Here is a 26,532-nt window from a genome sequence, read left to right as displayed (position 1 = left end):
TTATCCATTGTACCTTTAGTTCATAGGTAGAAATGTAATTTCTAAGCTCAGAAAATACATATAAGACCAGGAATTTTCTCACTTCACATGTGAATATTAATAATTGCAGGAAAATGAATCATGCAGAGCTTTATTTCTTGACTAGCCACAGTGATGTGTCCAGGTGGCTAAGGGCAGGTCCTCAGGCTCTCCCCAGGTAGCTACAGTCAGGTGAAGCGATTTGGCCTGCCAGCAGATAAGAACTCACCGGATGGGTTTCAGACACCTGCCAGCGCCTCACTAGCCAGAGAGGCTAAAGGTGATTCTCTGAGCAGTGGGTTTCAACATTTAAGGGGCAGGGGAGTAGTTGAAATGCATATTTCAAGACCCTAAAACCGTCCTTCAGGTAAAGCCTTTTTCTGGGTAAGACCAGAAACTGGAAAGGGTATTTTAATGAGCCCCATAGCTGACTCTGAGGCAGCTGGATCCCTGATTTCTGGATGGAGAAGAATTGATCCTCCAGATGCAGAAGGATCATCAGAAGACAGGGAGATAGTATGGTCCAAGTGCTGAAAGTTTTGAGGTTGTTAGAGAAACTGCATTTCTGGAACAGCTTGATGCAGGTTTGCACAGACGGTTTAATGTGCCGTCAGCAGCTTGGAAGACAGTCCCACACTAAATGTGTAGGTTTTTGAGTTATCATGTGGAAGTGATTAAGTCACAAGGAAAGACCTCAGTCAGAATTTAATAATCCTTCCTTAAGACCAGCAACATGTAGGGACTTCCCTGGTGGTCCAGTGGCTAAGACTCAGAGCTCCCAAAGCAGGGGGCCCTGGCTCGATCCCTAGCCAGGGAACTAAGATCCCAAGTGCAGCAACAAAGATCCTGCGTGCCTCAACTAAGACCCTGCAGAGCCAAATAAATAAATAAACATTAAAAATAAAAACAAAAAAAAAGGATCAGCAACATGCAGAGCAACCCTGTCACTTACTAACTTTGTGACCTCTAAAAGTCACTTTATTTCACTAAGCCTGTTTCCTCCTCTGTGAAATGGCTAAAATAACAACAACCTAGCACAGCTGCTGTGAGGTAACAGATGTGAACGTGCTTCTTAAACTGCGCAGCTATGATGGTGATCATTTTATAATGTATAGAAATATCAAATCACTATGTTGTGTACCTGGAACTAACATAATGTTTTCGGTCAATTATACCCCAGTTAAAAAATAAATAAAATAGGGCTTCCCTGGTGGCGCAGCGGTTGGGAGTCTGCCTGCCAACGCTGGGGACACGGGTTCGAGCCCTGGCCCGGGAGGGTCCCACATGCCACGGAGCAGCTAGGCCCGTGCGCCACAACTGCTGAGCCTGAGCTCTGGGGCCCGTGGGCCACAACTGCTGGGCCCATGTGCCACGGCTGTTGGGGCCTGCACGCCTGGAGCCCGTGCCCCGCAGCGGGAGAGGCCACGATGATGAGAGGCCCGCACACCGCGGCAAGGGGTAGCCCCCGCTCGCCACAAGTGAAGAGGGCCCGCGCACAGCAACGAGGACCCAACAGAGCCAAAAATAAATAAATAAATAAATAAATAAGCTTATTTTAAAAACAAATAAATAAATAAATAAATAAAATAAAAATAAATTACACAGCTCCACAACAAGGGAAGGCACAGTCACTTACACCCCCACACACCAAAAGCTGGGCCCTGTAGCTCTGTCCTCTCAGCTTTCATGTTCTGTGTACCCCTTGCTGCTGGCACTATTCATAAGCTTCTTGTCTATACACATGATATTCCTCCACCACGTACCCTGAGTTCCTTGAAAGCAGATACCAACCTATACTTTTTTAAACGTTGTGCTGGCCTGAGTGTTTGTGTTCCCCTCCAAATTCATATGTTGAAGCCCTACCCGCAATGTGACTATATTTGGAGATAGGGCCTGTGAGGTGGTAAAAGTTAAATGAGGTCGTAAAGGTGGGGCCCTCATCCGATAGGGCTGGTGCCCTTAGAAGAAAAGGAGGAGACACCAGAGCTCTCTCTCCACCATGTGAGGACACAGCAAGAAGGTGGCCATATACAAGCCAGAAAGAGGATTCTCACCAGACACCAACCCTGCTGGCACCTTGACCTTGGAATTCCAGCCTACAGACTGTGAGAAATAGATTTCTATTGTTTAAGCTACCCAGTCTGTGGTATTTTGTTATGGCATCCTGAGCAAACTAAGACAAACCTCTTTTAACATACAGCATAGGACTGATTATGCAGTGAAGACTCAATAAATGAGTGGCAAAGGGGCAAAGTTCAAAGATTACCCCAACACATCATTGTCATCAGGCACGAATGCTTCTTCCACAACAACACAATCTTTCAGAGTCTGGTAAGTAGTGGCAAAGTAGATCACTCTAGATGGCAGTCAATTTCCTTGCACGCTGGTAGGCAGAGGTGCCCATGGGAAATGACAGGGTCTAAAAAGTGGAAGGGGGTGCTATGGACTGAACTGTGCCCCTCCCAAATTTGTGTGTTGAAGCCCTCACCTCTAATGCGCCTGTTTTTGGAGGTAGAGCTGTTAGGAGGTAATTAGGGTTAGATGAGATCCTAAGGGTGGAGTCCTTATCCAATAGGATTGGTGGCATTAGAAGAAGAGGAAGAGAGAGAGAAGGCAGCCGTCTATAAGCCAGGAAGAGAGGCCTCACCAGAACCAACCACGCCGGCACCCTGATCTCAGACTTTCAGCCTCCAGAAGTGTGAGAAAGTGTCTGTTGTTTGAGCCACCCAGCCTATGCTATTTTATTGTGGCACCCTAAACAGACTGAGACAGGTTTGGGTGCCTAGCAGTGAGGTGCTACTGTAACAAATACCTAAAAGTATGGAGGCGGCTTTGGAACTGGGTAATGGGTAGAGGCTGGAGGAGTTCTGAGATGTATACAAGAAATACGGATGTTAAAGGTTGTGAAATAAAATTCATATTTTATGGCAAGACAAGAAAAACTTAAACATAGAACTTCTTCTCTGCTCTTTGGCCTCCTCTCTCCCCACACTGTGCTTTGTGTATCTGCGTTATGCATCGACCAAACCTCTCCCATCGGTAGGAATACCTGTTCAACCATAAAGAGCAACATTCTTCCAGCATCAAGATGACTCCCTCCTTAAAAGATAACATGCCTTCTTGACCTTGTAAGGGGTCACATGACCCACCAGGATGATGCTTAGATCTGGATTATGTAAACTGCCAATAACACATCATTTGACATACAGCCCTCTGTCTCAAAAAAACTTATGTAACTGTGCCTTGACTTCTAACCAGTGGAACAGTTCTCAGAGCTTTCTGAGATGCTCTTCCTGGGTTATAATCCTCAAATTTGGCTCGAATAAAATTTTCCAATTCTTTCTTTGATCCACTGATTATTTTTTTAAGATAAATTTATTTATTTATTATTTTTGGCTGTGTTGAGTCTTCGTTGCTGCACACGGGCTTTCTCTAGTTGCGGCGAGCGGGGGCTACTCTTTGTTACAGTGAGTGGGCTTCTCATTGCGGTGGCTTCTCTTGTTGCGGAGCAAGGGCTCTAGGCTCACAGGCTTCAGTAGTTGTGACACACGGGCTCAGGAGTTGTAGCACACAGGCTCAGTAGTTGTGGCTCGCGGGCTCTAGAGCGCAGGCTCAGTAGTTGTGGTGCATAGGCTTAGCTGCTCCGCGGCATGTGGGATCTTCCCAGACCAGGGCTCGAACCCGTGTCCCCTGCATTGGCAGGCGGATTCTTAACCACTGAACCACCAGGGAAGCCGACTACTGATTAATTTTTTGTCAACTGGGTGATTCTGGCAAAGGCTCAAAGACAAGAGAGAGCTGGAGAGAAAGCTTCCATCTTCTTAGAGAACACAGAAATAATCATGAATACAATGCTGTTAGAAAGATGGACATTAAAGGCCACTCTGACAAAGTCTCAGATGGAAAGGAGGAACAGGTCCTTGGAAACTGCAGGAAAGGTGATCCTTGTTATAAAGTGGCAAAGAATTTGGCTGAATTGCTTGTGTTCTAGTGTTTTGTGGAAGGTCTAGTTAGCGAGCAATGATACTGGGTATTAGCTGAGAATTCCAAGCAAAGTGTTTAAGGAGAGGCTTGGCTCTTCCTGACTGCTTACAGTAACATATAAGAAGAGAGGGATGAAATGAAGAAGGAGTTGTTAAGCAAAAGGAACTAGAACTTGAAGATTTGGAAAATTCTCAGCCTGTCCATATTGCAAGAAAGAAGAAAGCATGTGCTGGAGAGAATACCAAGGGTGTGGTTGGCCTATCACTCAGTAAAGAGTTTACAGGATTATGTGAGCAGAAACACTGCCAATTTGAACTGAAGCTGAGACAGGATCAAACGAAGGAAGGCTGTCAGACTCCTTGGATTTGAGAGGACAGAGTGTACAGCTATTTGGCTGTGAATATGCACTACTCTAGTAGAGAAGAGAATGACCCCAGTGGTGATTCAGAGATCACCAGGGTCACTGCCTCAGTTTCAACAGGCCACACTGGCCTTCACCCCAAAGTTTTGAGGGCAAGACTGCCCTGCAGAGCCCTGGTGGCCTAGCCGACAGAGCTGTGGAGGAAGGGCCACTGCCCCAGCGGGTCTGCAAGGCAAAGCATCTAACCAAAGAGGATTATTCTCAAGCCTTAAGATCTGATGGGGGCTTCCCTGGTGGTGCAGTGGTTAAGAATCTGCCTGCCAATACAGGGGACACAGGTTCGAGCCCTGGTCCAGGAAGATCCCACATGCCGTGGAGCAGCTAAGCCCATACACCACAACTACTGAGCCTGTGCTCTAGAGCCTGCGAGCCATGACTACTGAGCCCGCGTGCCACAACTACTCAAGTCCACGCCCCTAGACCCCAGCTTCACAACAAGAGAAGCCACCGCAATGAGAAGCCCACGCACTGCAACAAAGAGTAGCCCCCGCACTGCAACGAAGAGTAGCCCCTGCTCGCCGCAACTAGAGAAAGCCCACACGCAGCCAAAAATAAAAAAATAAAAGAAATAAATTTGTTTAAAAAAAAAAAGATCTGATGGAATTCGCCTTACTAGGTTTGGGACTTGCTTGGGACCCATCACACTTTCTTTTTTTTTTCCTATTTCTCTCTTCTGGAATGGGAATGTCTATCCTGTGCCTGTCCCACCATTGTATCTTGCATATAACTTGTCTGGTTTCACAGGTTCAAGCAAGAGAGGAATTGTTCCTCAGGATGTATCATATCTATCTGATTTAGATGATATTTAAATGAGATTTTGGACCTTAGACTTTAGAGTTGATGCTGGAATGAGTTAAAATTTGGGGGGCTGTTGGGATGGAATGAATGTATTTTGCATGTGAGAAGGACATGAATTTGGGGGACCTGGGCTAGAATACTATTGACTGAATTGTGTCCCTTCCCCCAAATTCATATATTGAAGCTCTAACCCCTAATGTGATTATTTTTGGAGACAGGGATTTTAGGAGGTAAAGTTAAATGAGGTCGTAAGGGTGGTGTCCGTATCTGATAGGGTGGTCTTATAAGAAGAGAAAAATCATTCTCTTTCCTATGTGCACATGCACACACTGAAGAAAAGCCACAAGAAGACTTAGTGAGAATGCAGCCACCTGCAAGCCAGGAAGAGGGCTCTCCCCAGAACAGAATCAGCGGGCACTTTGATCTTGGATTTCTAGCCTCCAGAGCTCTGAGAAATAAACTTGTGTTGCTTAAGCCACCCAGTCTGCAGCATTTTGTTATGGCAGCTCCAACTGACTAATGTGGGGTGGGCGGGGGAATGGGACCTGAATGACTAGGGGCTATAATTACTGATAATGTAAAAAGCTGAAAAAATAAAAAGATAAATAAACTTTAGGACTATCCCAGGAAAAATTTGGGATTTTAAACTCTGTGGTTAGTTTGGCCAATTTTTTACAATTTGATTGGTATGCTTTCAAAAAAAATTGTGATATAATTCACATACTATAAAATTCACCCTTTTAAACTGTACAGTTCAGTGAGTTTTAGTAATAATTTGTATTACTATTTTTTTCTTTTTTATCTTTTTTAAAAAAAATCTGGATGACTTTTGAGGCAGTTCTGAACAGAAAAGGAATGAATTTTCCTTCCAGCTGAGAAGGCCTGTTAAAGCGAGCCGACGGTACTGCTAAAGCCCCCATGGCACCCGAGCCCCGGGCCATCTCCTGGCAACACCCTTGCCGCCAGGGGGCCTCGCTTCTTACCCAGCATGGCGATGAGCAGGCCCACGATGCGCGGGTGGGCGGCGATGGCTGGGCCCACCCTCGGGTGGATGGCCAGGTTGGCAAGCACACGGGTCAGCTTGATGAGCACGTCCTCCGCCTGGGCCGGCCTCGGCGCCTTGGGCCTCTCTCCTCCTTCCCCCAGGGGCTTCTGGGAATGCAGATCCAGTTTGTAGAATGTATGGAATAAAGACAGCAGAGTTGGGATGCTCCCTTTCTCTTTGGAAAACTGCTCACGAGCCTGGTTATTTTTCGCTGTCAGGTTGCCAAGAATAAAAACAATACGAACAACTAAATCCTGCAATAAATTAAAGACAAAGAGTCACAAGACCAAAGGGGTTGGGACAAGTTGTTGGGAAGAGGACAGTATTTAATTAATTCACAATTTAATTAATAGTAAAATGGAACACATCTGGCTTCTTCTGACTTGTACAGTCTTTGATTCCCAAGATTGGTGCAAAGTGACAGAGGAGATTAAAAGCATTTGGCAACAATGAAAGAATACAAACTGATTGATGCTGTTAGCAAGGTCTATTAACTTCAGATCCTTCATCTGAAATGCTGGCTGGCCTTTTTTTGTTTTTTGTTTTTTTTCCTGGAGAACAATTAGTTAAGCGGGATGACATTACTAACAATGTGTCATATAAATCTTAAGTCTTGACCCAAACAGGTTTCTTGAGCAGCCAAATCTTTTCCTAAAAGTCCATCTCTTGCTGAAGCACTGTTTCTAAACCGGGTGTTTGTCCCATAGTGGCTCATCAGCTTGTGTTACAGCAGGCTTTCTCAGCCTGGGCACTGCTGACTTTGGGGCCTGGATAATTCTTTGCTATGGGGGGCTGTTTATGTTTAATGGCATTCCTTTCCTACTAGATACCAGAAGCACTTCCCCAGATACCACAAGCAAAAATGTTTCAACGTCCCCTGGGAGCAAAATGGCCCCCAGGTGAGAACCACTGTTACAAAGTGTTCACCACTTTAAAGCAGTATTTGTCTTTCTTGACCAGGGTAGTGGTTACACGGGTGACACTTTTATAACTGTTTGCTAAATGGTACAAATGTGTTTTGCGCACTTTTCTGTATATAAGTCATATTTCACAATAAATAAACATTTCTAAAAAATCCCAAGCTGAGAACACTTTACAACTGAACAAGAAACAGAAACAATTATGTTCTTAATTTGACAACAGCAGGCAGACATACCAGTTCGGTTGTTAAAGGAACACTTACTGAGGGGCTACAACTGGCCAGGGTGCTAATGCTCACTGTGCAGGTGCTCCAAGACAAGAAACTGGCTTGGAGAAGCTGCCTTGGTCACAGCCAGTGAGGGGTGGAGTCTGGATTTGAACCCAGGATTACCCAGACCTGGAGTCCTTCCTACACCCATGCCTCTCACGTGGCCTGTTATTTACGAACCTCCTTCCCCTGCCCTGCTTTCAGAGCAGTAAAGGAATTATCTCCTTTTAAATGTAAATATGTCACCAGGAGGGATTCTGATAAATACTAATTTATCAGATCTGTAGTCAGCAATAGCCTTAAGGAACTGGGACAAAGGGCAAAGGGCTGGGTTGGTTTTTCTCCAGGTGGGACCTGGGGGATGGGAGCAGCACTGAGCACTGTGTGTGGCCTAGAGAGAGTGGGTGACCCAGGACAAAGGACAAGACCCTGGGGTTTGCCTGGGTCTGCTCTGCCAATACCAACTTGTTCCTGCTTGTTCCTGAAAAAATTTTCCCTGGCCCTGGTGAAGAAGCAGCCAGGCTGCTGCTTTTGAAGCTGGGAATCATTTGCCAACATTAAGAAAGGATGGAGTCTAACACGATGCGCTGGCCCTGGAGAGCATTCACACCGGTGGGGGGGATAAACCTCAGCTGGGCAGTGTGCAACCAATCACAGCAGGTGGTCCAGTCAGGGGACCCACTCCTGCCCCCACCCCAACTGGAATGCTAATCCTTGGGTATATTTTGAATGCTGGGGTCTGGGGGAAATACACACAAACAAGGATAAGGCAAGGTGCTCTGAAGAGTTAGAATCGACTTGAGAAAACAAGGCTAATGCATGAGGGGACACAGCAAAGACAGAAAGGCTAATAAGGAAGAAGTTAGACACCCTAGGGGATTACGACTCCCAGCAAGAGAGCCAGGCAGCCTGCGTCACACTTCACTTAGCTTCTTTGTGACTCGATTAACTCATCTGTAAAATGGGGGGAATATTGTGTTGCAAAATTAAGACAAAACAGATAAAGCACAGGGACTTCCCTGGTGGCTCAGTGGTTAAGAATCCACCTGCCAATGCAGGGGACATGGGTTTGATCCCTGGTCCGGGAAGATCCCACATGCCGCGGAGCAACTAAGCCCGTGCACCACAACTACTGAGCCTGCGCTCTAGAGCCCGTGCAATGAGAAGCCCGCGCACTGCAACGAAGAGTAGCCCCTGCTCACCGGAACTAGAGAAAGCGCCGTGCACAGCAACGAAGACCCAACACAGACAAAAATAAACAAAAATAAAAATAAATTCATTAAAAAAAAAAACACAGGTAAAGCACAGATTGTGGTGAGTGATGATTCAGGTACTGTTTTGGGTTTTTTTTGTTTTTTGTTTTTTTTTGGCTACACCACGTGGCTTGTGGGATCTCAGTTCTCTGACCAGGGATTGAACCCGGGCCACGAGAGCGCCAAATCCCAACCACTAGACCATGAGGGAACTCCCCTCAGGCACTGTTAAGAACCCTTTACTATCAATAGAATGTTAGTAGTGTTAACCGTGGTAAGTTCAACCTTGAAAAATGAATGAAAGCAGAGATGTGGCGGGGAACACAGGTGGGTTGGCAGGGGGAAAAGGAGCATGTCTTGAGAAAGAGGACCTAGAGCAGTCCCTTTCTGTGGCCTGGGGTCACCTAGTCTGTGTCTGATCACCAGACAGTTCCCTAAAGAAGCCGAAGCCTGTAGGCCTTAAATCTAAACCAAACACACAAAGTTTCGTTACAATACTCTAGTCGCCCTTCGCATGAAACCAATGGTTACTTCATGTAATTCCCGATGGTGCAAGCCCCTCCCTGGGCTCTGGAAGGAGAGCAGTCCTCCACCCTGGCAACACCCAGCAGCAAAGCAGACCATTTTCCAACCAGGACAGAGGCTACTTCTGAGAATTAAGCTCCCTGAAGGAAAATTCCACTGTATTTTCTAAATTGAGGAATATGAGCTTTTCACACAAACTGATACAAGATTTCTGACTAAACACACTCTACACTAGTCCTACCTCTGAAAATTGTAATAATTACTATTACTACTAATAGTAGTAGCAGCAACTAATACACTGTGTTTATGATGCACCAGGCACTGTTCCAAGCACCTAGGTACACAAATTAACTAATGCACTAAAAGTGACAATTTGCAGTTCTTTAATTTGAACAAAACGTTCCCAATCTCCACAATCTGGATAGACACCTCCCTCATGCCCTAGACAGCAGTTATGGCCAATATTTTTGGACTACCTGGTATTCCCTGGATTGTGCTCTTATTTGCACAAAAGTACATTAAGCAAGTCAGGAAAGACATGATCAGTGCTCTTAAATGACTTCATAAAGAATACGATAAATAATTGTATTCTATCGGTTAAATCATTACCGGGACTAATCAAGTTACCTCCTAAAATGTCACTGCCGTCTTCTGAAGGATGCTAGACTATTTTTTTCTCCTCTCTCCCTCTTCCTAGCTCTGCTGCTTTACCTCCACCTCTGATGTTTGTTTTTCTGGTTGGTCTAACTCAGAAGGCTTCTCTGACCCTGTGCCACCTCCACCTGCCCCTGCTGATTTGCTGACCAGATCCCTGGCTGCAGGTAAAAAAAAAAAAAAAGCAGGTTTCCTTAGAGGTCCTCATTGTTCATAATTCAAATGACCTCTACCCACTGTCACATGTGGTCAAATCTGGGAAGACTGAGTGCTGCTTTTCTTGTTTGAAAAATTCCCTCAGGCCCCTTCCACTTCTAAAATTCTTTGATTCAAATATCTCTGTGGATCCTAACATGGCACGGATTATTAAGCCTGATGTGGGAAGAAGAAACTTTAGGCTTCAGGGCAGGAAGAGTTAACCCTGCTGCAGTACCTCTCTCCCTTCCTTCAGATGGAAAAAGGAGGGGGTGGTTCCTGGCAGCAGTGGTGCCAACTGAAGGATGGCATGCAGAATCAACAAACGGGCTGGCAGATTGCAGCACCAAACTTCCAGCAACTGCTATGCTTGCTGTTTCTGTCCTCTTTCTCAGGGTTGGCTAAGGCATCTTTTTTTTTTCCTCCCCCCATCCCCTCTCTCAAATATATTCTCTGTGAATCGAGGTAATAGGCCAGAAGAGCAGCAGTCTCACAGGAGGCTGGCAGCGGTGGTGTTTCCTTACTCCCACGCCAGTGCTTGTCTGGACTCATCTGGAATCCGGAACAAGGAGGCTGACCAAGAGGGCTTAGCAGGGCCCCTGAGCTCCCTGCGGGTGGCCTCTGCGCCGTGCAGAGTACTGCCCCTGGATGGTGTTACGGAGAGGTTGTTTATTGTTCCACAGCCCAATCTATCTCAAGTCTACCAAACATCACTTAATTAAAATCCTGTAAAGATTTGAAAAATTAGGCAAAGGCCAAAATCATCAATCTGTAGAGAAACAATGTGCAGAAAACGATTTCATCGAGGGGCCATTCTCCTTTGAGGTTCAGAGGCTCTCCTTTATTCTTAGACAACATCTGAGAACCACCTATAAATCAACACTGCATTTTTTATAGCCTTCTTATTAAACTGAACACAAAGTTGCATATTCATACCACAACTATGTAGTTTTTTTTTTTTTTTTTTTTGCTGTACGCGGGCCTCTCACTGCTGTGGCCTCTCCCGTTGCGGAGCACAGGCTCCGGACACACAGGCTCCGCGGCCATGGCTCGCGGGCCCAGCCGCTGCGCGGCATGTGGGATCTTCCGGGATAGGGGCACGAACCCGTGTCCCCTGCATCGGCAGGCGGACTCTCAACCACTGCGCCACCAGGGAAGCCCCAACTATGTAGTTTTGAAACAGCAAAATGAAGATGAATCAGGAGACAGAATCTTATTTTTCTTTTTAAAGAAGGCAGTCTAGTATAACCAGTTCATATCGACTCTAATTTTGCTTGAAATGGAATCAGCCCAGCAACAGCTCCGGCCAACCAGAGCTCAGACAGGTACACCTACTGGACAAAGCCTGACTCAACTGTGCATCTCAGGTATAGCCTGTGGGATGTTCTCTTTGGTTTAGCATAAGCTATGCCCTCATGAGCAAGCATGTTACTCAGTCTGAATGGGCTCCCCATGCCTGTAAATAAAATTAACTGGAACAAAACAAGGAGCAGGACACTGCTGAAAGGAGTGGTCTCTGTCAAGTTTCAGCAGCAGCCGCCGTGTTGACTGTTACTTTCCATGTGAGAAAGACTGGCCTAAAGTCAATGGAGGAGATTCCCCACTACTCAGAGATGTAGAAACTGAGGCTTCAAGAGGCTCCCTGGCCCCAAAGTCCCACACTGGTGAAGAGAAGAGGCAGGACTTGGACAATCACTTCTGTACTCACAGATGGACTCCAAAACCACCTGAGCGCACCTGCTCATCTTCCCCAGGCTCAGCCCCAGAGGCATCTTCCATTCCTCCCTATCTCACTCCCCTCAGCAACCAGTCACCAAGTTCCCTCCAACCTGTCATCTCAAGATCAACCCTGGCTCCCCCGTCTGTAGACTCTTGTCAGAGACCCTTGACGGGCTCCACCCTCTGTGACCAAGGTGAACTCCACTTCTTGAAGCGCAGCTCTTACGTCATCCCCTCGCTCAAAAACATCCACTGCCTATTAAATGCCAAAGCCAGCATCTAATGCACCATCTGGCCCCATGTGACCACTTCTACATTGCCTCACGTTATTCCCCACCCACGGCCCACCAATGAGATTGCACTCCTCCCCCACTCCCACACCCTTCCTACCGTAGTACCTTAAAATAACCCTTAAAACAGCCCATGTACATCATGTTGACCATGGGGAAGGAAACATATCGAGCTGTCACAGAAAGAATCAACGATGTCCAGTAGACTCCATTACTTACTTGGGAGAGGACTACTTCTTCGAAGTCAAGGAAAACATTTGAGAAAGGTTTTCAAGAATGGGTTGAAACTGAAAGAGCTGTAAACGTACTTAAAATCAGAACCCTCTCTTAACCAGAAAATTAAACTAATCAAGGTGCCCTGTTTAAATCTGGGTTAAAAAGCTCTCATGCGATCTGGATCTGAGAGCTCAATCAGGATTTGCAATTTGCAACATTTATCCAACTTCTCACCCTCAAACAAAACCCCAACATTAATTGAGCTTATAGGTGGCTTGAAGAACAGATACATTTTACCAATCGGGAAGACAGACTGCAGTGCTACAGAAATGCTAATTAACCTTAGGCTACTGAAAGTGGGTCAATGGTTTGCTGAAGCACTGAGCCATACAGAGCGGAAGAATCTGAGATGTTGGAGACTCAAAACCAGAATCTAAGTAGAAAATCATTTGAAAACCAGAAGAGATTATCCTTGATGCTTCCATCCACCTATCCATTCCGTCAACAATCGTTTACTGAGCGCCCACTGTATGCTTCTGAATGCGGCTATCACTCAAAAGCACCAGGGCGATGTTAGAATTTCACTGGGCTCAGTTCTTTTTTAAGTCAGCAGACATAAATCAGGCATTTGGGTTCCGTGCTGAGTGGGGGAAAGAGCCAGTTCCACAAGGGCAAAGCAGCAGGAGCTGGAAAGAATGAACAAGCTAAGGGCTTGTTGTGCTGCCCGCCCGGTCAGGGGTACAGACCAAGGCCAAGGCCGAAAAAAGGAGCCAGCTCAGCCAAACGCTCGCGGCACCCACTGGGAATGTGCCTGCAGAGGGGCCGGGAAGAGAGCCACAGGGCGCGCTCCTGCCAGGCAGGAGGCGGAGGGCAAGCGGGGAGCCAAGTCACCATATAAAGGCTCCAGGGGAAGGGGTGGAGGCGCCTCCCTCACCAATCCTCTCCGGCCCCACAGAGGATGGAGGGGAGGGAGAGAGAGGTCGCGCTATCTCTGGCCTGCTCCTTGGCTGTGGCTGCATTGGAGGTGAACAGCTCCAAAAAGGGCAGATGTTTTTGCTTTCAGCCTATACTCTCCAGACATTCCAGGTCTCGTTTTCGACATCACGCTGCCTGAGTGCTCCAAATCAGACAGTGTTCCTCATGGCTGGAGACAGCTGCTTGCCCAGAAAGAGCTCTAAACGGGATGAGAGAGGCATGACTTTAAAAGCAACACAAGCAAGGACATGTCGGGGGATTCCCAGACAGTGTTCTCTGAGGTGCTGATGATTGCCCTGCATTTGGAGGTTCTATTTAAAAAAAGAAACACAAGAAGTTGACCATATCTAAAAGTGGAGAGGGTTAGACAGACAGTTGTTCAATGGACACAAGTGATGGGAATGTAGCTAAAGGTTATTCCTTTTGGACTGTGACCTTTGCAAAATAGTGCCAGTCTTATAAGTCTTATTTGAGGCATTTTACCAGATCTCCTGCCCAGTAGACATTTATAGAAGAAATGGGGGAAAATCCTTCCACGTTTTTCCAAAAAAGCAAACCCAAACGTATTTTGCTGAGCTGCTAAATGCGACAACGCTGACGTCAGAGGCACCTCCTGAGGCGGGTCTGCTTTGCAAGGCCGCCATGGCCAGCCCCTGCCCATGCCTTCGACACTAGGCCCATCTGTTTGCACATTTGGTTGTACCAAACGCAGTTTATGCCATAAAGCATACAATATGTGCTTATTTCTAAATGAGATTTGCCATTTAACTGAATTTCAGTCAGCATTCTAAATAGATGCTTTACTTAATGTTAGAGTCTAGCTTACAAACTGCACCCAGCTGACTGAAGTGCTGCATTTTTCGGTCTCAGGTTGTGTGTGTGGGGGAACTGGGAGTTACTAGTTGGACCGTGGATCTTGGACAAATCAACCTCCTAGACAGACATGAGCCAAAGAAGTTTCCCTTGTTCTCCTTGGGGAAGTCCTTCATTAGAGCTGGGAGGAGTGGATTCCTTTTCTCTGAGACTGTTGATAACTAGAAACCCTTGGCTTATACCACAGCCATCATATTCTGACGTGCCCCCGTCACTGAAGGGCTGTGTGTGGAGAGGGGTGTTATAAACCAAACCATGCGTTATTTAAAATGAACAAATCGCCCTCGGACTTTATCTGTTGCAAACTTACCCGGTTAAGATATGGCTATCTACTGAAATGTCGCAAAGCAGACATAAAGCCTGGTGGTTGTTTCACTGACAAATGAATCAACAGCAGCTCGTGCTTGTCTAGCTAACGGAGGATAACGAACCCTCCCTTCCGCAGCCAATTCAAGGGTCCCGAGGGCCCGTGCTCACCTTTCCCCGTAGCCCACTCTGACCGGTGCCTGAAGCCCCATCGGTGCGATGGCCTAGTTATCAAATTGGGTTTGGTCTCAGGATGACTTGTTTGGACACAAATCTGGCAGAGAAAATTCCTGGAAGGGTCTAATGACCCATCTCATTTTCTCTGGCTAAGAAAGTGCTCCTTAGCTATTGTTGCAAAAGGCACAAGGCATGTGGTTATCACCACTCACTGGCGAAACCTACACCAACACCTGGCATGTCTTGCTAATTTGGTTCCTACTTTGTGAGGGAGATTCAGTTTCAGCCACATGCCTGTAGAGAAAGACTGACCCTGTGTGGCTGCTTTGTTTTAATCATTTTAAAATCTCTTGAGGTTTTGTAGAAAACCCTCTGCTGTCCATATGGGGGAAAATATTGTTTTCAGGAGCCACCTTAATAATTTATACCACAGGTTCTCAAACCTGCTCTTCATTTGAATCACCTGTGCAGCCTCTTAAAAACAGGTTCTTGAGCCCTGTCCCAGATCTGAATCAAGATCTCCCAGGTGGGGCCTGAGAACCTGTATTTTATTTTTTTTATTAGAGTATACTTGCTTTACAATATTGTGTTAGTTTCTGCTGTACAGCAAAGTGAATCAGCCACACGTATACATATATCCCCTCTTCCTTGGACTTCCTTCCCATTTAGGTCACCAGAGGGCACTGAGTAGAGTTCCCCTGTGAGAACCTGTATTTTTAAAGCTCCCCAAGTTTAGGAGACACTGATTCAAGTCAAGAAAGAATTAGAAATCTCACCACCTTAATACCTACTAACTGTTCTTATAATATCATGTTTAAAAATAATATGAATCCATGTTCCTTGTAAATAATTCCCACAACACAGATGTGTAGAAAATAAAAGTGAAAATGCTCCTCCTACCCTTCATTATCAACTGACTCAATAGAGACAGATTAAGGACTTTCCAAAAAGACCCATTCTCATATGCTGAAGTCAGACTTCACCCGTGAAAAGAGATGAATATGAATAATGTAAAAAAAAAAAAACCAGGAAAACAATTTTTACTTTTGACATTTTCTCAAACAATTTTGTTTGTTTGTTTTTTTCCTTTAATGGGAAACAACATCGGATGGGGGAGGAAATATGCTACTTCTCCCATCAGCCATCAGCTCTCGTACTACCCAGTTCCAAGCAGGATTTCCTCCCGGGTGGACTGTGGAAGTGGCTGGGCAGTTTCCTGCCAAGCTCCTCACCTGGTTGATAAAAAACACTTAAAGAGGTGTGCGTAGGTGACAGTTCATCTATTACAAGAGAGGATTTTTCTTTTTGTTTTTGTTTGTTTTAGATTTTTGTTTCTATGTTCTTTGAAAATATACTTAGCCATAACATGAACTATGATTCATGATTTATGTTATGGCTAAGGCCCAGATAAATGAAATCTCCCAATTGCCAATGTAGTCTTCAGACTTCTAAGACAAAGGCAACACTAACCTCTCAGAACAAAGTCTATAGACTCTTTCTGATTATTAATCCCTGGGTGATACCTGTGTACATTAAGAGACTATAAAGCCTCCGAAGTACGTATGTGTCCACAATCCAAGTTAGCCTAAGAGAAACATTTCCTAGAGCTGAAACAAAAATAGTTCCAGGAAGTAATAACTCTATTTTAAAAGTTGCTGGAGGACTGGTGTATGTTTCAAAGATCAGTTCAAAGCCTCAGCGTCCAAGTAAACCTCAGATGGAGCAAAGTTTGAGCCACCAAAGATTAATACACTCACATCAGAATGTCATGTGCGGTTTCTGAAAATCACTTTTATCTCTAGGCAAAGAGGAAAAACAAATCTTATCCAGCTGGTCACCTGGGCCAAGGGGAACAGGAACCTAAGATGCTGTGCTGGTCCAAAGTAATTTAAGATCCATCATTTCTGTTTTGCCATTGTGTATGGCAGCCCACCAATGTGAAAAATGTGGGGAAAATTATTATTTCCTCCTCCAAAGTAGGAAGAAGAAAGTAAACATTTAAGGAAGAAGTACTAGACGACTAGAAAAAAAAATACTGTATAATACTTTCCAAAGCATCTCACATACTCAAAATTCATTCTTTCAGCACTTTTATCATGAGTCTGTTATGCCAAGAGTCATCTCAGTTTATAAAGACAAAGATTGTGTCCTTAGGAAATCCCAACAGTGGGTGAGGTAGCTACGCAAATGATAACCATTTGGAGAATCACAGTAGAAATATTTACAAAGACCTATGAGAGCTTTTGGTTAGTGATTTTAGGAAATAGTTGGGACACATAACTACTTCCTTGTAGCCTGAACAATTTCCCTGCTCTTCTAAAATATTTTGGTTTTGAGGAAAATATGAATTATACATATTTTTTCTTACTAGAAAAAAAATCAAAGATGGTTCAAAACTGTAATATTTCATTCTTCTACATAAGTAAAAGACAATATAGCATCAAAGTATAATTTTTAAAAAGTTAACATGGCTCTCATAGAAATATAAAATTAACACATTAAAAAAATTATTTAATGAGGGAAGCCAATACAATGGTAAAGTGGGCTCCAAGAACAATCAAAGAACTGGGCGGGGGGAGCCATTTACAGGCATTAAAAAGAATGTTAGAATTAAGATTACTAGGTTAGATACACACCTGGATAATAGCCCAAAGGGAACAAAACATAACTTTGAGGTTATCTTGTCTACCAGAGAGAAATCTACAAATTAATGTGTAACTTTATAGTGTCTGGGTTCTAATCAAATAGTAAACAGCAAGTTTAAACAAAGATATATTCTCCTTGAGAATTAAGCCCTGCCCATTAATGCCCCAGAATGACTTTGTCAGGACATCTAGGCTCCTACCCCACACCCTAGTTCTAAGTTTTCATTAATTTTTCTTAATAATAGTGAAATGGTTGAGGTTAGGGACATACTGCTTGGGTCCTTAGCTCTGGCTATACTAACTGGGTGTGCTAGCTACATTAAAGTCTTCAAAATGAGGCATGCAGTATGTAAACTTTGGGGATTGGCTTTTTTTCACTCAGCATAATTGGAGATTCGTCCAAGTCGGAGTGTGTATAAATAGTTCACTCTTTTTTATTGCTGAATAGTATTCCATGGTATGGATATTCCACAGTTTGTTTAGCCATTTATCCAGTGAAGGACATCTGGTTGTTTCTAGTTTTTGACTATTACATATAAAGCTGCTACAAACATTTTAAAAATAAAAATAAAATGAAGCACTGATGAGGGAAAAATTGGCTGGTCTTAGAAGGCTTCACAGAGAAGGGAACACGAGCACTACATCTTGAAACATGAATTGGCTTTTGAAGATGAGAAGGGACAAGAGAAACTTCATCAGAGAGTCCCTCCAGCCTTTCTCACTAAGAACCTATTCATGTTCAATTTTTAGACTATTTAGGTGTTACTTTTAACAAGTTTGGTTATGAGGTTCCCCTGCTAATTGCAAATAATTGCAAAAGACAGTTAATGATTACCAAAGGCAAAGTTAACAACCACAGAAAGGGAGAGAGAAATCTACAAGAAGAAGACACAGACATTTAAAGAACCTTATCAATAGACTCATGCTCCCAATGTAGGACAAGTAACCTCTAGAGTAACAATTAATACCTGTAATATTGACCTTTGGCATCAAGAAGAGGTTAAATTATTTTTAATATCCTCTAAGAAGGCAAGGAAATATGCAATATATTTGAATATGATTTTACCACAATGATTAAAATAATTTTGGTGATTAAGGGGATAAATTACACATTTCCTTGATGGTTCTGAAAACAACATATTACTGTACTTAGTTTGCAAGGTGCTCTTTATTCTTCTTTGGACCAAAATAACTTTAACAGGAACACAAAATTAAAACATAAATCAATAGAGAAGAATATGGCCTTTAAACACCAATTTTGCTTTACAGACAACTATTGGTCCAAAGTGAAAAGTAGTTCAGTAAGAAGTGTGTTAAAATTTTATGCCAATTAAACTTTAAGACATTTAGTCCCTTGAGACAGAAAAAGCATATCCTTAACCATACTGACATCTCAAGTATCTAATATTAGCGGGATACCAGGACTTTTCACTGTTTATTAAATACGACCATCATCTAAGCTACAATCAGAGAAACAGTTATGTGCTCATAATGCCGTAAGACAACAGGGCTATTTGTCAGTACTGAAATGATAGGTTTTCTTCCTTTTCAAACAAATTACAGGTTATGACATAACTTGAAATCAAACTGTAAAACAGAAGTGTTTTCTTTCATCCACATTTGAAAACATCTTCTCCGGTTATGTCTAATCTAAGTCATCCATGATCAAAACACCAAAGCAAAAGAGAAACAATGATGGTAATATTACAATTAAAACCCATAAAGGAATCCCATAAAACAAAACTACAAAATAAAATCCATAACTAAATCCCTTTTTAGATATAATATTGAAAAGTTTCTTTTAATGTTATAGCAAACTATCTTTTCTACCCTTTTAATTTTTTCCTTAAAAAAGAAAACTAGGACTAGGAGTGCCTAAGCTCCTATGGGGTTAATTCACTTGTCTAAAGATTAGGGTTCTGGTAATATATTGTACCAAAATCTAAATCAATAAATGCTTAATGGACACTTAAATTAACACTGTGACTACTTTAAGGTACATTAATCAAATTCATTCTCCACCTGACACAGCAAATTCTTATACCAGGAAATCTTTCAAGGTATGTAATTTAAAGAAAATACAAAATACACAGGGGAAAGCATTTGTAATCCAAATACTCAGAATCAGGAACTCAAGTGCCTATTTGTGAATCAGGTTTTTAAAGTTTAATAGAAACATTAACACTTTAAGCAAAGTTTTATCATCTTTAAAATGTAGTAATGGTGTAATATGAGCCCAGAAATTTCTCTAACATCTATATAACCAAAAAGACACTAGTAACCATTTAATAAATAGCTGATAATAGTGTAAAATATGACAAATTTAGTCATTCTGAGCAGAAGTACTTGGCTGGGTAAGAATAAGTTCAATGCTGTTTGTGGCAAACAGGGATTATATTTTGAGATGGTTTTGATATGGTTAATATAAACACAAAGCTTTATATTAAAATGGTCTTATATATAAATGATTTGGTTTTAAACTGGTGATACCTACTATGTGATTTTGAAAATTTACTGTATTTCAAATGAATATATATTGTCTTCATGTATAAACCGTCTCCACTAAAGAGTTGATGTCACTTTAAGCATTTTATTTATATACTGCATTTAATGAATATTCAAAAACTTATAATAAAAATTAACATTTGTACTAAGTATTATAATTTTATTAAGGGGAAGTCATTTGTGAGTTCCTTTTTTTTTCTTTTTAAACAGCTAAACACATTTTTGTCCGATCCATTAAAACCAAATTATTTCCTTTAAATACTTACCTAGAAATGTCATCTTCTAAATACAGCAGTGTCAAGGAATTAGAGAATTTCAGGGCCAGAAGAATCTTTAGACTATATCCAGCATAGGAGATCCCAAACTTTAGTTCGCATCAGGAGTCCCTGCAGTTCTTGTTAAAGTGAAGATGGCTAGGCCCATGTGCACCCAGCTGGCTCAGCAGGCCTGGGGTGGGGCCTGGAAATAACCCGGTTAACCCCACCCCACCCAAAGATGCCTCTCATGTACGGGTCCACAGATCACTGGGAGGAGCAACACTTGGGGGGGTCCACCCACCCTTCACCCCAAATTGTGAATCCTCCTACTGCATCCACATCCTACTGAGGCCATTTCTCCCTCAAACTACTCCCTCCCCACCTCCTCCATGGAACTCTGCCTCCTGGGGAAGCTCGTTACACATCGGATGGAAGCTTCTAATAGAAAACTATACATTCAAAACATAAAGTCATTCAACATGGGATTACACAGGGACTTGACTGGCAGTCCAGTGGTAAAGAATCTGCCTTCCAATGCAGGGGACGCAGGTTTGATCCCTGGTCAGGGAACTAAGATCCCACATGCTGCGGGGCAACTAAGCCCGCTGGCTGCAACTACTGAGCCTACGTGTCGCAGCTAAGACCCAACACAGCCAAATAAATAAATATTTAAAAAAACAAAAAAAACATGGGCTTACACAAATACACCAATGCAAAGACACATTGAAGAATTAAATGTATGAAAAACTGACCTGCTTCTTCTGGTATTTGTTTATCAGATTCAAAAACAAGGCATAACATCTGGAGTAGTTGGCCAAGGCTACACAGCAGTCATGATAAGTAGTAACTTTGCTGCAGAAATGTCAAATGGAAAAAATTAAAATAAACTTTGTTTTTCAATAAAGTTCAACTATACCTAGGGTCACTTTAAATGCAGACCTTCAAAGCACTGTTCTGTGCATGAAAAGCAGTCTGGAAATACTGTACACACCAGTCCAGAGAAGCCTCAAGGAGGTGCGCTGTCTGCTCTAGACTCCAGAGGCATAGAGTGGAAGGAGGGAAGATTTTTTTTCAAGTTCTTTGAAAAAGAGAAACCTGAAGCCTCTAACACATGTACAAGGTATGAATTTACACTGCCCATGTGGTTCAGAAAACACAAGCTAAGAAATTTACACAAAATCTGGCTGGATATCAACCAGTCAATCTCCTGGGACTCCAGTAGAAGTAAATGTTAAAATGCTCAAATATACTGGGCTGTTGGTGGTCTATTAATATCAGGCAAGATAGACCTTAAGGCAAAAAGCCTTGAAAATAGCTTCAAATTTTCAAAAGCAAGAAAACAATGAAACTCAAAAGGTGGAGTTGACAAACCTACCTCAAACTGGGAGATGTTCATAAATTTCTCATTAAGTGATAGATTAATAGGTAAAACATCACTGATATTTTAAAAACTTGATCATGTGCCAGGCCATTAATAAGTCTCAGTAAATTTTCAGAAAACCAGTGTCTCAGATCACATTCTCTGGTCAAAGTACAATTAAATTAGAAATCAATGAAAAACAAAATGTTTAAAAAACTTACTTTTGGAAATTTAAAAACACATAACTTATGGGTCAAATAAATAAGAAAATAGAAAAACACATATCTGAATAATAACAAAAACACTACAAATCAAAATTGAGATGCAGCTACAGCAGTAGCTAGAGGAAAATTTATAACCTTAAGAAAGCTGCAAAGAAGGGAATTGAATTTCTAATCAAAACAGAAGAAAGTATAATGTATCCAAAAAGAATAGAAGATAGGGATTATTAAGGATAAGAACAGAAGGAATAAAATACAAAATAAACATACAACAGAGTGGTTCGATAATCTGTTGGTTCTTCACAAAAACTAATAAATTGTCAAACCTTTGGCAAGACTGATCAATAGAAAAAGAGAAACCTCACAAATCATTAAAATAAGGAATAAAAATCAATATCAAAATGAAGAGGCGGTGTAACATAGCTTTTAAATGTATGAATTCTAGAGCCATACTACCTGGTTTAAATCATGGCTGTGTGACCCTGGGAAAACTACCAAACCTCTCTATGCCTCAGTCTCCTCATATGTACAATGAAGATAATAATAATAGTACCCACCTTTTAAAGCTGTTATAAGGAATAAATGAATTAGTATCTGGAAGGTGCTTAGAACATTGCCTGGCACATAGTAGGCACTGTATAAGTATTTCTTAAATAAATAATATAAACAAAAGGGGCATAATCAGAGATGCAATAGAGATTAAAAGGATAATAGAATATTTGGGATGACTTTATACAGTTTGAAAACTTAAATGGACAAATTCCTATAAAAATATAACTTTTAGAAACTGAATCAAGTAGAAATAGGAAATATGACTAGACATGTAACTATTAAAGAAAGTGAATCAGTTGTCAATGACATTCACACATGCATGCATGCACACACACGTATACACACACCAGGATAAAACAGCTTTCAAGCAAGTTCTACAAACTTCAAGAAACAGGTAAGTTTAATTTTCAGAAATTCTTCTAGAAGAGAGAAAATGTTGGAATATATCCCAGCTCATTTTATGAGGCTGGTATCAACTTGACATTAAAACCAGACACGGACAGTATGAGAGAGGAAACATACAGGTCAATGTCACTCATAACCATAGATGAAAAATACTAAACAGAATATTAGTTAAGCAAATCTAGCAATATATAATGGCTTAACATGAGAAAATCTGTTAAGAAAATCCACATAATCAAAATACATTTGAGGCAAGTATTCAAGGAAACTTAAAATCCATTAATGAGAGAAAATTGTTCCTTAACTGTCAAAAGGTATCTACAGAAACCTACAACAAACATTAATTTCAACTGGCAAAACCACAAGAATATTTCCTTTCAACTCAGGAGAAAGTCAGCTGGTTCAACACTCTCACAACTTTGTATTGGACATCCTAAGCCATGCACCTAAGAAAAAGGTGGGGACAGGGGCCAAGAGTTGTAATCATGGGAAAAAACCCCAAAGTAGACTTATTTGCATATATTTTGCATAGAAAATCGAAGAGAATCTATAGACTAACTCTTAGACCTAATGTTAATCAAGATGTCCTGGGGCTTCCCTGGTGGCGCAGTGGTTGAGAGTCCGCCTGCCGATGCAGGGGACGCAGGTTCGTGCCCCGGTCCGGGAGGATCCCACGTGCCGCGGAGCGGCTGGGCCCGTGGGCCATGGCCGCTGGGCCTGCGCGTCCGGAGCCTGTGCTCCGCGGGGGGAGAGGCCACAACAGTGAGAGGCCCGCATAACGCAAAAAAAAAAAAAAAAAAAAGCAAAAACAGGATTCCTTGCCAGTCACACATACAGATATTAAAAATAACCCCCTAAATCTAAACATGAGCATTTTTGTAAGGCTACTTTGTTTTCCTAGTCTACCTACCTGAATATTCTGGCAACATTGGTGCAGACATCCTTGTCATCTATGTACTGTCCCATCACCATGCAGAGCTGGGGAAGGGCACTGATGATTAGCAACTTACTTCTTGCTAGTGGTGAGTCAACCAAGTTTCTCAGCGTAGCAGTCATCTATGAAAAAAAACACATTAGTGCCATCTTTAAAAATTAGAAAATACAGCAACACTAATCGGCACAGCATAATTCATACCATAAGTTTCGTTACATCAGTAGCTAAACCGAGGCCCTGTTATGCATCTCCCATCAGAGAACATGGGCCTATATGCACAAGTAGCACAAAACGAAAACCAAGAAATGAATACAAAGAAAGCCTACTTTGGTTCAAAAGTAATGAATGAAATATTCGTGTTAAGAAGCAATGAGTATACCAAAACCCCAGGGTTAAGCAAATCGTCATCTGGGTTTAGTAGAAGTCATAAGATCATCTATTGACCCTGTGACATGCCACATGAGTTCCACAAAACAGGAATTCCTTGTTCCATATTCTTATACACACCATCAAATGACAATGCTGTAGCCAAAGAATATTTAAGACTGTTAGTCTCATCCTCTTCCAAGTGGCAAGGATTGATGTCTTGCAAATTTATCTTATTTTGTAAAAAATGTTCAGAAAAGCTATGTACTTTAACCCTTGTCTGAAAGTGGAGAACAATTTAATAAATCCATAAACGAAAGTTGCTGTTATCTAATAATTTTAAATATGCAGGGTGATCTTTCCTCGTGAGATAGTACAGGCAGGCTACTGGGTAAGAGAGTCAGCTTGGGAGCTGGATGGCCTGGTCAAATCCCAGCCCTACCACTCACCAGTTTAGGTTAGTTAACCTCCCAGAGCACATTTTTCTCAACAGTAAAGCGGGGATGGTGATAACTGCCCTGGAGTTATTAGGATTCAGTGAGATGAGATGCATGAGTGGCATTGCCACTGCTGATTAACTAACAGGAGCTCAAAAGTCATGGGTCCCATCCCCGCCTTTGTTGTGGGTCTTCACATCCAAAATGCAGAAGAAGGGAGATCGCTGGCCGTAGAGTCAAAGGATGGAGATTCAAGTCCGAAATCTCTTCCTAAATAAGTGACTGAGGCACTCACTCGTTCCTCAGCTTCCCCATTTCCTCATCTGTGAAAAGGGGGTTACAGCCCCTGCTCACCAGCCAGGGTTGTGTGTATCAGGTGGAAAAAATGTGACACTGTTTTTGTACACTGTAGAGCATTATGTAAGTATAAAGCCATAATTAATAAACTTTGAAAACACTTATTAAGATGACATGTATCTTTGATTAGTTTTCCTTTGTAACAACCGCCACAAAAAGATTTTGCTAAAATATAACCCACTACCTTCTAAAGCAGAGAAAATAAAATTAATGCTTCAAATAAATGTGTGCAAGTCTTTTGTAGTCAATTCAATTATGCAGCAATTTAGTAAATTCTTCCCTGAAAGATTCAGTATCCAAAACACTGGAGGGGAAACAAACTATTCTACCATTCCACTTCACCAGAGATCTACAACACAGTCTCTTGAGCTAAGGAAGGCTAACAAACCATTCTAGGCACTTCAAGCCATCACTGCCATAAAATGGAAAATTCTCATCATCGGACCCTGGCTCTACCTGTTCTCCTTCTTCAGAGACAGCCCAGGCACTTGAGCACTGCTGGTTTATGTCAATCCAAAGGGAGACTCAGAGGCTTCCCCACTCCGACACCAAAGAGCACAGATGCCCAAGTGAATCCTGGCCTGAACCAGACAGAGACCGTGGCTGATCACGGAACACTCATTCCACCCACGGTGCACACAAACGCTTCCCCTTCCCTGGCCCCCACAGCTTCACAGATTGGGCACCTCAATCCGTTGTCATCTTCTAGCTCCCCAACTCAACCTCTGGCAGGGGGCGCTGTCAGCAGGAGGGACCAGACTTTTCTTAGGAGCTTTTATTTTCTTGTTTCAACCTCAGTTTTGGCGGGTTTTTTTTCTCCCTTTCAACCCTTTTTCTCACCTCATTAGCAAAAGTTAAGACAGCTCATGGTTCTTTTGCCCCAAATACATAACTTTTATAAATGGCCCAAATCAAGAGTGGAAGCACACATTTATATGTGACACATCACCTGATTTTAAATCCCTATCTATTTACTGCCTGTATCAATCACATTATATGGAGTACAGGGAGTTGAGTGAGTTGAATGTTTCCAAATTTGTCAGTTGTGATGCGAGTAGAATAATATACATGAAACATATACCATGCACTTGAAAAATACATAGTGATGCCTCAATATATGACACTACCATCAACACAGTGTCTCAAGTTGCAAAACTTCAGACACATTCCAGAACTTGCCTTTCTGCTTTCTGTCACCCTAAGCCCTACTGGCTTTTTGTCTATTGCTCCTAGAACATGACTCCATTTCCTGGCCTTGGTGTACAAGGCCTGGTATGGTCTGACTCTTGTCAACCCCTCAAATTTCATCTCATACCACACAACCCTCACAAACTACTTTATGTTAGGTTATTTAATATTACGTTTTGTTGTCTATTTCTCTATACTAGAAGTTTCAGTGAGGGTATACACTTTTGTCTTTTCACCATTGTGCCTCCCAGGCCCATATCTAGTGCCTGGCACACAGTGGGTCCTCAATAAACATTTGTTGATGGAATGGACGAATGGATTAATACCTACAAAGGAAACACTGGTATAAATAGAAAGGTTGGGATTCAGAAAACCATGGATGAATCAGACAGTATCTCAGGTAGATGGACTTTAAGATGATTTAAAAGGAGCGGAGGAATAAAAAAATAATCGATGAGAGAAAAGTGGACTTCCTGGAGGGGGACTAGTGTATTCCCTATTCATCTCCTTCACGACAGCAGCTCCTTCCTAGGCTCCTAACTCCTTTCCCTCCTTCCCTTTCAACAGCTGATTAATCACCTGTTCTACCTCTTCTTCCCATCTTCAAGGCTGCTGGTTCTGTTTAAGCCCATTTCATCTCTCTCCCAAACTCTACACTCCCTGCATGGGC

At 42.5% G+C, this 26,532-nt stretch overlaps 1 protein-coding gene across 1 annotated transcript in view; it reads right to left on the bottom strand.

The window, feature by feature from the left end:
* Positions 1-26,532, bottom strand: part of ARMC2 (armadillo repeat containing 2) — a 104,336-nt gene that overhangs the window by 15,075 nt on the left and 62,729 nt on the right. The window contains exons 11-13 of the mRNA XM_081250532.1: positions 23,491-23,636; positions 20,798-20,897; positions 6,205-6,520 (exon numbers count right to left, since the gene is read on the bottom strand). Of these exons, the coding sequence (XP_081106658.1) occupies positions 6,205-6,520; positions 20,798-20,897; positions 23,491-23,636 (562 nt within the window). The remainder of the gene's footprint in view (positions 1-6,204; positions 6,521-20,797; positions 20,898-23,490; positions 23,637-26,532) is intronic.

Source organism: Mesoplodon bidens (genome assembly GCF_964165515.1).
Source record: "Mesoplodon bidens genome assembly, chromosome: 12".
Classification (NCBI taxonomy): domain Eukaryota; kingdom Metazoa; phylum Chordata; class Mammalia; order Artiodactyla; family Ziphiidae; genus Mesoplodon; species Mesoplodon bidens.
The sequence above is the reverse complement of the archived record's forward strand: the minus strand, read 5'-3'. Positions and strand labels throughout refer to the sequence as shown.